The sequence below is a fragment of the Globicephala melas genome, chromosome 3 (genome assembly GCF_963455315.2).
Source record: "Globicephala melas chromosome 3, mGloMel1.2, whole genome shotgun sequence".
NCBI classification, from domain to species: Eukaryota; Metazoa; Chordata; class Mammalia; order Artiodactyla; family Delphinidae; genus Globicephala; species Globicephala melas.
The window spans coordinates 35,833,546-35,847,031 of record NC_083316.1 but is presented as its reverse complement, the minus strand read 5'-3'; the positions used below and the strand labels follow the sequence as shown (position 1 = coordinate 35,847,031).

The 13,486-nt window shown below is 37.3% G+C and overlaps 2 protein-coding genes across 2 annotated transcripts in view; one reads left to right on the top strand and one right to left on the bottom strand.

Annotated features, from left to right (window-relative positions):
- Positions 1 to 13,486, bottom strand: part of NNT (nicotinamide nucleotide transhydrogenase) — a 259,323-nt gene that overhangs the window by 171,678 nt on the left and 74,159 nt on the right. The gene's annotated exons all lie outside the window — the stretch shown is intronic.
- Positions 1 to 13,486, top strand: part of C3H5orf34 (chromosome 3 C5orf34 homolog) — a 31,127-nt gene that overhangs the window by 1,939 nt on the left and 15,702 nt on the right. The window contains exons 2-6 of the mRNA XM_060295756.2: positions 1,919 to 2,152; positions 2,306 to 2,395; positions 4,719 to 5,362; positions 7,450 to 7,548; positions 11,038 to 11,161. Coding sequence (XP_060151739.2) covers positions 1,958 to 2,152; positions 2,306 to 2,395; positions 4,719 to 5,362; positions 7,450 to 7,548; positions 11,038 to 11,161 — 1,152 coding nt within the window. The 5' untranslated portion in view covers positions 1,919 to 1,957. The remainder of the gene's footprint in view (positions 1 to 1,918; positions 2,153 to 2,305; positions 2,396 to 4,718; positions 5,363 to 7,449; positions 7,549 to 11,037; positions 11,162 to 13,486) is intronic.

The window sequence follows — 13,486 nt, the reverse complement described above, 5'->3', positions numbered from 1 at the left end:
CGCAATGAGAAGCCTACGCACCACAACGAAGGGTAACCCCTGCTCGCTGCAACTAGAGAGAGCCCGTGCACAGCAAAGAAGACCCAATGCAGCCAAAAATAAATAAATAAAATAAATTAATTTAAAAAAATTATTCAGGTTTTACCTAAGTGCAAATATTGGGTTGTAAGTCAAGAAGGGTTAGATCTCATTTTTATTTTAAAAGGTCCTTCTAGCTACCGTTTGTAGACTGGCCTCCAGGGAGTTGAGTGAAAGTGAATTAGGGGGTATTACTGAAGTCTGCTTTTGGTGGGAGTGATTAAGTTCCGTTTTAGTCATGTGGAGTTTGATGTATCTGTGGAACAGGGACATGAAGAGAGGTCCTGCAGGCAACTGGAAGCTCTGGAGAGAGGTCAGGTAGATTTGGAAGTTCTCTAGAGAAAGAAAATGATTAAAGTTGTGTGAATTTCCTCAGGAGAGATCATTTAATATTGGTTTAATATTTAGTTATATGCTGACATATTCTGCAAAAGATTATAGGCTATATCATATGTAGCTAATTATATACATTGAAAAGGGGTAAGATTTTTTTTAAAAAGCAAGGGTGGGCATAAAAGCAACATGAGTGTATCTAGTAAGAAGAGATGAAATGGGGACTAACTAAGGTCAGGTGCTGATGAATCCTTGATTTGAGAGAATGGTGAAGAAAAGGAATGATTAAACTAAAAAGAGCAATAGATATAGAGGGGGTGGTGGAGGAGGGACCATGGCGCACCCCCACCCTTTTTTTAAAAAAATAAGAGGCAGAGGAAGAGGAAGTTTGGCGCAAGGGAAGATAGACAACATTGTCACACGTTGACCAGTTTAGTAGGGTGAAGACTGAAGTCATTGGGTATAGGAAGGTACTGGTAACCGTTGTGAAACAATTTCAGTAGAGAGGTGGAGGAGAAAGCTGGATTGCAATTCATCGAAGATTGTTGGGAGAGAAAGCTGACACTGAGTGGATACTATACCTGAGAAGTTTATTGGTAAGAAATAGAGGTAAACTGGGGAAAGTGGTATCCATGGAAAGTTGTTTTTTTCTGACAGGTGAAACTTTATCACCTGAGTAACAGAAGGAGATGATGTCCTAGAAGGGGATGGAGTTAGTTTTAGAAAGAATCATAAAATTTACTGAGCTCCTACAAGGCAACATTCACACTACTGCCACTGTCATACATGTTGTCTCATTTAATCCTCACAACGATCCGGTTACCCCCGTTTTACAAATAAGGAAACAACCAACCCAGCCAACCTGTGGTTTATAGCTATGAGCTAGTGGAGTTGGAACCCAGCCCTCCATTCCCCTTCTGTCACACCTATATGGAAAGCGTAAGTGAAAATACAGAGACATTTCAGAGGTAAAGAAGAGGAAATTGAATTCAATGAAATAAGGATGAATCTAAGACACTAGCTGGTTAATTAGCTTTCTGAGTCGTGACATGGATCTACTTCCTTAATGCCAGGCTAGGGGCAAGAATCCAGGTGTTCTTTTCCCTTAGGCCTAATAGTTACTTTTGGCTTGCCTTTTACATGTCCTACAAATGATTTGATGTATTCTTTTTGCGAAGATGGAATTTGCTTGTTATTTGAAATGAGATACTGAGCATACAATTTTCAGAAGTTAAACTTCAGATGCTACTAAAGCTACTAAAATGATAAGGGCATTTATAACTTGGTGGGCCATCTCCCTCTCAGTTATCTTCCACATTGAAGTAGAGCCCTTGGGGTTAATGAAGGCATTCAGATCACATAAGCGTGTATAGTAAGATAATCACTTTTCATTCAACAAAAGTAAATGCAATGGCAATTTTGTGTTTTGCTTATGTTCACTTATTTTGATAGAACTTTTGTACATGACGAGAACTATTTGGTGCTACTGTATTTCTTATTTCCTCAGCCTTTGCCTTGGAAGGACATTTTAGCCATAGTCACAATAATGGCGGCTGAAGTGCAAATAGTACTTTATGAAGATGACTCAGTGGAGGTACAATATGTTGATGGTTCCAGATTGCAGCTTTCTCCCTGTGGCTCTGAATTTTTATTTGAAAAAGCACCTCCTATTTCAGCACATCCTTTACAACAACCAGAAAGAATTCGCCAAAGGACACACTTTGTTATTAGCACGTACCGAGTAAGTAAAGATGACACAAAAACTACTCTTTTTAATACTAAAATATTGTTGAGGTGGCCAGAATATGGAAAGTAGTTAGTATTCCGGATTACTGTCATTCTAAATTGATTTTCAAATCATTTTTTTTAAATTACTTTGTATTTCTTTTTGTAGGAGCAGCTACAGCGAGCCCTAGATTTCCGTAACTCCTTTGCTACTTGCCCTTTTTTATCTGAAAGCATCATACCTTCTGAAAGGAAAATGGTAATATTTTTTAAACTTCATTTTTAAAACAAATATTTGAGGACAAGTAATTACAAACAGGTAGTTTAATATTTAGTCTTTTTCTTCATGACACTTTGAGCATAGACATGTTGCTATAGAACACATAGGCCTATATAATTCCACAGACTAGGGTGTTTTGATATTTTGTACATTGAGACACAGAAGTTATATAGTTTCTCTCTCTGCCTTTTTTTTTCCTTTAACATCTTTATTAGAGTATAATTGCTTTACAATGTTGTGTTAGTTTCTGCTGTATAACAAAGTGAATCAGCTATACATATACATATATCCCCATATCCCCTCCCTCTTGCGTCTCCCTACCACCCTCCCTATCCTACCCCTCTAGGTGGTCACAAAGCACTGAGCTGATCTCCCTGTGCTAGGCAGCTGCTCCCCACTAGCTATCTGTTTTACATTTGGTAGTGTATATATGTCCATGCCACTCTTTCACTTAGTCCCAGCTTACCCTTCCCCCTCCCTGCGTCCTCAAGTCCATTCTCTATGTCTGCATCTTTATTCCTGTCCTGCCCTAGGTTCTTCAGAACCATTTATATGTGTTAGCATATATATGTGTTAGATTCCATATATATTCCATATATATGTGTTAGCATACGGTATTTGTTTTTCTCTTTCTGACTTCACTCTGTATGACCGACTCTAGGTCCATCCACCCCACTACAAATAACTCAATTTCGTTTCTTTTTATGGCTGAGTAATATTCCATTGTATATATGTACCACATCTTCTTTATCCATTCATCTGTTGATGGACACTTAGGTTGCTTCCATGTCCTGGCTATTGTAAATAGTGCTGCCATGAACCTTGGGGTACATGACTCTTTTTTTCTTTTTTTTTTTTTAATTTATTTTATTTTTGGCTGCATTGGGTCTTTGTTGCTGAGCGCGGACATTCTCTAGTTGTGGCGAGTGGGGGCTATTCTTTGTTGCGGTGCGCAGGCTTCTCATTGCAGTGGCTTCTCTTGTTGCAGAGCACGGGCTCTAGGCGCATGGGCTTCAGTAGTTGTGGCACGTGGGCTCAGTAGTTGTGGTTTACGGGCTCTAGAGCACAAGCTCAGTAGTTGTGGCCCATGGGCTTAGTTGCTCCGCGGCATGTGGGATCTTTCCAGACCAGGGCTCGAACCCGTGTTCCCTGCGTTGGCAGGTGGATTCTTAACCACTGCGCCACCTGGGAAGCCCTGTGCCACACTTTAGATTCCACATATATGTGATATCATATGGTATTTGTCTTTCCCTTTCTGACTTACTTCACTTAGTACAGTAATCTCTAGTTGTATCCATGTTGCTGCAAATGGTATGAATACTTCCCTTAATTTTAGCACACTAACATCTGTACACATAGATAGCACTGTAAATTTACCAGGCTTTCTTGACAGTAGTTTTCGTAAATCTAAGGTTTTATATAAATGGAAGGTGAAATGTGTAAATTGGCAAAAGCTTAACTGATTAAAAGACTGTTATGTGACACTTGCCATTTTTATCTTATATGAAAAGATGCAACAGGCACTGTTACCTGTTATGAATCTGTTTGCTGTTGGTCCAGATCAGTTTACCTTTGAGTAATTCGATTTTTTTAAATGTTACCCTTTAAGGCACCCGGAATTTAGTGTGTGCTGTACCTGGTGCTATGTAGGACGAGTACCTTATACATGTTATCCTGTTTAGTCCATGTGATAATCCTTTGAGGTAGCATTTCCCAAATGCTGTTCAATCATTTCAGTACCATTTATTAAATATGTAATTCTCCCTTTCCCCCCTTGTTTTGAAAAACTTATGTTATCGTATGTAACATTTTGAGATACAGTTGAGTCTGTTTCTGTGTTCTCTAAATTGTTCTGTCAGTGATTGTTATGCTGGTTCCATACCATTTAGGTTATGATTGCTTTTCATACAGTAGTGCTGGTCTTCCCTCATTTATATTCTTTTTCAGAGTAGACTTTTGGAGAGAGGCTGCAAGTCTATTTATCTCTGATGCAGTGTACACTTTAAATCAAAATACGTTTAACATTAAATATAACCAAGATGATTTTTCTTTTTCTTCTTTTCTGTCCTTTTTGTCAGAGAGTGTGTGTGTGTGTGTGTTTTATGTCTACTTTTCTAAGAAATAATCTTAACAATATCAAGTGCTCTCTGGAAAACCATATATAGGCTGACATTTTTCATTCTTTCTAGGTAGTAGAACACAAAACTTTAAGAGCTTTCTTAAGTAATATGTAAGTATCAAATGTATGGAAAAATTGGACTGTTAACAGAAAATACCATCCCTTTTTCTCCCCTCAACTCAGCGTATCTTCACTGACATCTCAGAAGTAAGATGGCCCGATCTTGATACTGATGGTGGCATGATATGTATGCAGAGTGGCACCGTGAAGATATCATCTTTAGACGGTCACGCATACCTTTGCCTGCCCGAATCTCAGCATGAATTTACAGTACATTTTTTGTGTAAAGTAAGCCAGAAGCCAGACTCATCTATAGTACTGTCAGAAAAAAATAATAAAGCCAAAAAGGACAAACTAGTTGAAAAAGCTGGCAAAATCTGTACATATGGAAGTTTTTCAGGACAGAGACTGAAGAATAAAGAAAATGAACTTTATTATCAGATCACGAAATCCAAAGAACCTTTAGAGAAGAGTTGTGTAAATGGAACTGAAGGGAGGGAGGCACTGTCTTCACCTGGGACAAAAGACACGTGTGTATACACGTGGGTAAAGCAGTGCTGGTCAGTGGCCTCCTGTCCGGAGGAATGGGAATATCCTTTGTCTTTAGCACTTCGTTTTCATAATAAAATCAGCAATATGTCTGGAACTGATGCAGATATCACCCAGAAGAGAATTTTAACTTCTGACGTTTCTGAGGAAAGAGGAAAAGAAGTTTCTGTTCTTCCCAGGGCCCTGTTACTAAGCTGTCCTGTCCCACACCTGCACAGGTAATGGAAGAATGACTTATTTGTCCTAATGCTTTTGTCAGAACCAGACCTACCTAAGGATCATTTTTCTTTCGGAATCATCTGATACCATTCATAAGGAAAGTTCAGTTGATCTAAAACTTTGCTTGTAACGGATAGTAAATAATGTCCCCGGCTAATGTGTTGCTTATATTTCTTACTTCACATCCATGCATTGGATGTTGGTGGAAGGCTGACTACACTGGGTACTTTGTTAAGCATGGAGACTGTAGAGATGAAGAGTCCCTGCTTTCTAGGAGCTTAGAGTCTAGTAAGGGTCACTATCACTGGAAAGATTATTAAAGTGTGGTAAGTGACGGCACAGAGCTCTGTGGGAGCAAGCCCTGGGAAACATCCGCTGCTGCTCAGTGGAACCTGTTAGTTCTGTTGCTGGAGCATGGACCTGACGTGTGTGATCATGGGTTCTTTCTTTCATACATAGCCTCAGAGGACACCCTTGTCTTTGGTTAAGTGACTGTAAATGTGTCCATCTTCAACAGGGATAAACATGGAGAGGCTTCTGGCTGGCTAGGTACAGACCTTTTACCTTCACTAAGAAATGAATAGCCTAATGGTTATAGATTTGTAACATGAACTCTGCATAAGTAGTGTAGTAATAATGATAATAGCTAACACAGAGCACTTACTTTGTGCCAGGCATGGTTATACTTTACCTATTTTTTCCTCATAGTAACCCTATGAGGTAGGTACTATTATCAACCCCATTTTGTAGAGGAACTTGAGACACAGAAATGTTGAATAACTCAAGCACGGTCTCACACCTAGTGCTTGTAGAATTGGGATATGATCCCAGGTAGTCTTCTGAGTACATATTTGTTATTGGAAACAAAAAATGGGAATGATTTTTAACCTTGTCATGATTATGTAGTTAGAATTGGGAATTCCAGTATTATAAGTACACATCAAAAGAGATTTATGCTTCTAAATTAACAGTTTTTCAATAACTTGCCACTGGCCTTGATTGAAATCCATTATCCTTAGGCATGGCTTAACAGGCCTTCTGTTATATGGTCTTTTCGTGGGTCTGTAATCCTCACCACTCTTGCCCTTGCTTTCTCTACTCTTGCTAAACTGGACTTCTTGCGGTCCATAGAATTCTTGCCCAAGCTTTCTTTTACGACGGCACCTACTCTTTCCATGCCAGGAACACTCCTTTTATCTCTCTCAGCTCGCTAACTTATGCTCATTTTCAGGTCTTAGCATAAATAAGCCTTTCTTCCTTAGGGTCATTATTCTGAAGTCCCTAGATTGGATTAGGCTCTATACAATCCCATAGCATACAGTAATTCTCTTTTCTTTATGTTCAGTATCTACTACTTTATGTCCCTGCTAGATAGAATCTCCATTGAGGGCAGGGACCATGTCTGCTTTCTTGGGTGTCATATCCATAGTGTGTATTGCACAGTGCCTGGATCACCATAGATATTTCAGTAAATATTTATTGTTTGAATCCTAAATTTTAAAGGTTAGTGAAACTTAATTTATGTATTTATGCTGAGATTCAATAATGAGATTATTAAAAATACTAAGAAAAATACATGGAAAAATAAGATTACAATTGACTCTTGGACAACATGGATTTGAACTGTGTGGGTCCACTTATACACAGGTTTTTTCAATAAATACAGTGCTGTATTTTTATTTTTCAGATCTTTAAATGAACTAAGTATGGGGGGAAAGTTGGTGTTCGATTAGAGATCACAATTTGGGGAATCAACAGAACTAGGGTTTGAGTGCTGATTTTATCCAAACTGTTTCAGCTTCCTGCCCTTGGGTGAGTCATTTATAAACTCCTTTGCTTTTGAGGCAGAGATAACAGTACTCAGTTTTCTACTGCACTGGGGTTAGTGCCCCCAACCCCCATGTTGTTCAAGGGTCAACTGTAGTTTTAAATTTCATTAATGCACTTTCATATTAATTTTTACTTTTCTTTGATCTAATGACTTAAGCAAGAAATAAATCTTACTACAGTAGCACTGTTCTGTTCACTTCTAAAGGTAATTATGTTAGGCAACCAGAATTAATAGCTTGTATTTTGTCCTTCACAGGTGGGAGTTTTGTGATTCACTTTCACAGAGACAGTTTGTTGAAGAATATTCCTATCCTGAACTAGTGAAAGTGGTTTGGTACAAGGGTATTACCTATAGGTAAGGCACTTGTGTTGCATTTGGAGCTATTTAGCAATGTCACAGAGGGTATAGGACTACCCTTGTGGATAGACTCCCCCGTGAGTACAGTTTTGCCTGGGGCCACCATTCTCCTGTGTTTGGCCCTGAGTTTTACAGATCTCTATGTGTACTAATAAAATTTAAATTAAATTAAATTTAAATTTAATTAAAACTGAATAAAATTTAATTAATAATTTTATTAGTCCACATAGATGTCTTGTGACTAATTCACATTAACCATATTCACAAGATTTTTGTGACAACTTCAAAGCCAACGAGGAATTAGTTTTGCTTGTGAATGAAATATTTTGCCAGTTATTTAGGATACCCCTTCCAAGCAATAGGGGATCTAGTCATCTGAATTAGTCATGTCAGAAGGATGCCTGTTGAGCATGGAATTAGAGGAGAAGTTAGCTAGCCTAGAAGAGATTTCAGCCACCATTCATGCCACAGATATTCACTGAATGTCTCCTCTGTGTCTGCACTATTCTATTGAATTATCCCTATTCTACCACAAAGTATACCTCGCTAGTGACTGGAATACTAGTGTTGGCTAGATTCAGAGTTTCACTTTTGTAAATAATGCTAGAAGAGATCTGTGAAATTTTTGTTCTTTGGGGTCTCCTTTTCCTGCATGAAAACCACCCCTTTCTCTTTTTTTTTTGTTTGTTTTTATTTGTTACTTTTATTTAAAAAAATTTTTTATTGAAGTATAGTTGATTTACAATGTTGTGTTAGTTTCAGGTGTACAGCAAAGTGATTCAGTTATACATATATGTGTATGTGTGTGTATATATATATGTATGTGTGTGTGTATGTATATACATATATTCTTTTTCAGGTTCTTTTCCCTTAGAGATTATTACAAAATATTGAGTATAATTCTCTGTGCTATATAGTAGGTCCCTGTTGGTTATCTATTTTTTATATAGTAGTCTGTATATGTTAATCCCAAACTCCCAGTTTATCCCTCCTGCCCTTTCCCCTTTGGTAACCACAAGTTTCTTTTCTATGTCTGTGGGTCTATTTCCGTTTTACAAATAAATTCATTTGTTTTGTTTTGTTTTTTAAGATTCCACATGTACGTGATATCATATGATACTTGTCTTTCTCTGTCTGGCTTACTTCACTTAGTATGATAATCTCTGGGTCCATCCATGTTGCTGCAAATGGCATTATTTCATTCTTTTTTAAGGCCAAGTGGTATTCCATTGTATATTATACCACATCTTCTTTATCCATTCATCTGTCAACGGACATTTAGGTTGCTACTGTGTCTTGGCTATTGTAAATAGTGCTGCTGTGAACATTGGGGTGCATGTATCTTTTCGAATTAGAGATTTCGTCTTTTCTGGATATGTACCCAGGAGTGGGACTGCTGGATCATATGGTAACTCTATTTTTAGTTTTTTAAGGAACCTCCATACTATTCTCCATAGTGGCTACACCAATTTACATTCCCACCAACAGTGTAGGAGGGTTCCCTTTTCTCCACATCCTCACCAACATTTGTTATTTGTGATCTTTTTGATGATGGCCATTCTGACTGGTGTGAGGCGATACCGCATTGTAGGGTTTTTGTTTGTTTGTTTGTTTTGCGGTACGCGGGCCTCTCACTGTTGTGGCCTCTCCCGTTGCGGAGCACAGGCTCCGGACGCGCAGGCTCAGCGGCCATGGCTCACGGGCCCAGCCGCTCTGCGGCATGTGGGATCTTCCTGGACCAGGGCACAAACCCGTGTCCCCTGCATCGGCAGGCGGACTCTCAACCACTGCGCCACCAGGGAAGCACCCTCATTGTAGTTTTGATTTGTATTTCTCTAATAATTAGCAATGTTGAGCAGTTTTTCATGTGCCTGTTGGCCATCTGTATGTCTTCTTTGGAGAAATGTCTATTTAGATCTTCTGCCCATTTTTTAATTGGGTTGTTTGTTTTTTTGATATTGAGCTGTGTGAGCTGTTTATATATTTTGGAAATTAATCCCCGGTCAGTAGCATCATTTGCAGATATATTCTCCCAGTCCATAGGTTGACTTTTCGTTTTGTTTATGTTTCCTTTGCTGTGCAAAAGCTTTTAAGTTTAATTAGGTTTAGAGAAACTTAGAGAAATTAAAGAAACAATTCCATTTACCATCACATCAAAAAGAATAAAATACCTAGGAATAAACCTACCTAAGGAGACAAAAGACCTGTACTCCGAAAACTGTAAGACACTGATGAAAGAAATTGAAGACGACACAAACAGATGGAAAGATATACCGTGTTCTTGGATTGGAAACATCGACATTGTTAGAATGACTATACTACCCAAGGCAATCTACAGATTCATTGCAATCCCTATCAAATTACCAATGGCATTTTTCACAGAACTTGAACAAAAAAATCTTAAAATTTGTATGGAGACACAAAAGACCCCAAATAGCCAAAGTAATCTTGAGAAAGAAAAATGGAGCTGGAATAATCAGGCTCCCTGACTTCAGACTATACTACAAAGCTACAGTAATCAAAGTAGTATGGTACTGGCACAAAAACAGACATATAGATCAATGGAATAGGATAGAAAGCGCAGAAATAAATCCATGCACCTCTGGTCAATTAATCTATGACAAAGGAGGCAAGAGTATATAATGGAGAAAAGACAGTCTCTTCAATAAGTGGTGCTGGGAAAACTGGACAGCTACATGTAAAAGAATGAAATTAGAACATTCTCTAACACTATATACAAAAATAAACTCAAAGTGGATTAAAGACTTAAATGTAAGACTGGAAACCATAAAACTCCTAGAGGAAAATATAGGCAGAACACTCCAAAGAGTGTTCAAAAGATAAGTTGCAGTGATATCTTTTTGGATCTGTCTCCTAGAGTAATGGAAATAAAAACAAAAATAAACAAATGAGACCTAAACCCACCCCCTTCTGACAATATGTTCTTCATATATGTTTCGATAAAATTGACTTGGCTTAAGTTTTTATAAATTATATACCCAATACCTTGACTGTACCTGGCTGTTCCAGGTACAGTCACCTTCTCTTAGGGGTGGCTCCTTTTACACATGGCTAACCTCATCCATCAGGTATTGATTCTACTAGTTTCATTTTTACAGAATAATATTATTTTTAGGCTCTGGAGTTGTCATATTTAACTCCTATGCAGTGGGCATTGCTTTGATGACTATAATGTACCAGCCACTGTGAGTGGCAGTGGGATACCAGGATGATAAGACAAGATGCCTGACTTCTAGAAGTTGAGCTTAGTTGAAATAGATACATTAACCAATTCTGGGTGTTCTGTTTATTTTTTTCAAAAAAATTAATTTAGCTGGTTGATGTGCAGAGTATGAAATTATCCGTTTTTTTTAGATAGGCAAAAAAAACCCTCATACTACCTTTTTTTTTTAATATGATTGCCATCATCTATATGTTAATCTCAATGAGAAAAATATTTTTTTAATGATTATTTCTTTTCCTTAGACTTACCCACAAAAATATGAACTCAATAGAGGTTTATCCTGGAGATGGATCTGTTTTCAAATCAGAAGGAGCTTATTTGGGAAACTATTTTATATATTATTCCATTCAAGAAGGATCAGAAGAGGTAAGTTGACAATGAGGTCTCAGCTCAAGAAGATTTTTGGTACATGGCTGTTTATAAATAATTCTGAATATATATATATATATATATATATATATATATATGGGAAATTTGATCTTCTATAAAATTTCTTGCTACTACTTCTTAGTCTAAAGAATTAATATAATCTTACTGCCAGCATTGGCACAGTAATTACTAACTGCCTTATTTTTGCTGTATTCTCATCCAGTATTCTTTCATCCATTTGCCTAAGCAGTTTGTTTTTAAATCAGAAATTAAATTTCTTCTGTCATAGAATTTATCAATAGGAAACACTAAAACCAGCAATATTATTTGGAATCAGTATACTTCTTTGAATTAATATTTGCATATTAAAAAGCACATTCTTTTCTCTCCACATACAAGTGCTTGCATATATAAAACACCTCTTAACTCCTAAATCTTCATATACAATTAGAACATTGAACAGGATCGTTCTGTTGTTGAAAACAGTGAAACATAACATGATCTATTTAATATATCAGACCAAAATGTAATCATGTGGAAATTTTGTTAATAGTCTAAATTTGCTTGTTCCCAGTCTGACATTTGAAATCCACCCTTTTATAGGGATTACTATAGTATCACACAGCTTTACTTCGCAGGATGGAACATAATACGTTTTCTTTCTCTATTACAGAGTATTTGAGTGATAAGATTATCACGGTTGCTAGGAAGAAGACTTAAAACTAGAGCAGATTTTTTTTTAACTAGGGAAAATTTCAAACATATGCAAAAGCAGAAAGACTGGCGTAACAGACCTTCATGTACCCATTTCCCAGCTTGTTCCATCTATACTTCCCACTGCCCCCTCCACTTCCTATTTATTTTTAAGTAAATCCCAAGTATCATTTTATTCATAAATATTTTAGCATATATTAGAGCAGATTCCCTGCTGAAGTCTATTTGTAGGAAAGTATTTATTCAATAAATATTAATTGAACATTCATAGGCAGGCACTCTGTTAAGCACCGGGTAAAGATGAAGCGTTCTTGCAGTCAAGAGTTCACAGTCTAGTAGTCAGTCAGTCAGGCAAACAGGCAAATGAGATGAAAGCATGACCAGTAGTGTGTGTGTGTGTGTGTGTGTGTGCGCGCGCGCACGCACGTGTGTAGTACATGAGATGATTCAGTAAACAGGCAAATAGAATGGGTATGCATATACATCCACACTACTGACTGCTATGTATGGAGAGTTCAAACAACTACAAGGCAAATACAGAACGTCTTCCTGGAGCTTCAGTTTTACTCAAAGGTGTCGTGGGGAGGGGGTGATAATTTTTATACTGAAGCAAACGTATCACATGTGCTTTGGAGATAAAACAAAACTTCCAGACAAGTTAGTTGTGCCTTGTGGTGGGGCTGCTTTGGGCCTCACACACTCAGACCCCAGTGAGCAACACATTCATTCTCCTCTGTCCACTTGAGTGAAAAGATTTAGAAACAGTTTGCTTTCTTTGGGGAGTACAATTGTTTGCTCCTTACTTTAGCCCATATTCCAAAATAAATTCCAGGTGGATTAAAGGGCTAAATGTAAGAAACCAAACTTCATATTTATTAAAAGAAAATAGAAGGACAGTGTTTATAGTATTGTGATAGGGAAGGCCTTCTTAAGTACAATACACAAAACCAGAAGGCATAAAGGAAAGTTTGATCAGCTTGAAATTTTTAAATGTATGTTAAATTTTAAATATTTAACTTCTGTTAAATTAGATAAAGTAAAAAAGACAAAGACCTGGAAGAAAATATTGTACACTATAAATCATTAATAAAAAGACCAGAAAAAAACCTAACAGAAAAATGAGCAAAGGATAAGAATGATTATGCCATGTAACCCATAGTATTTGAAAACACGTTCAACTTTATTACTTGCATCAAAGAAATGCAGATTAAAATAACAATGATATAATATTTTTCACTCATCAAAGTGTCAAAAGGTTGATAATATCTACTGCCAGCAAGGGTATGGGGGAAAGGGGTGCTTTCATAGTGTTGATTGGAGTGTAAATTGATTCAGCCTTCATGAAGGCCAACTTGATAATACCAAGTAAAATTGGCTAGAAATTCTGCTTCTAAGGTATCTATCCTAGAAAACTATGAGCACATATATACAAAGAAGCATGGCCAAGGATGTGGACTGTGGTCTTGTTTGTAGTAGTGAAAAACTGGAAGTAATCTAAATGTTCATCAGTAGAAAATGGTGAAATAAGCTGTGGTGATCAGGTCATGGGAATGTTGGAAGCAGTTTAAAAGAATGAGGAAGATGTAGACGCATAGAAAGACAGATACT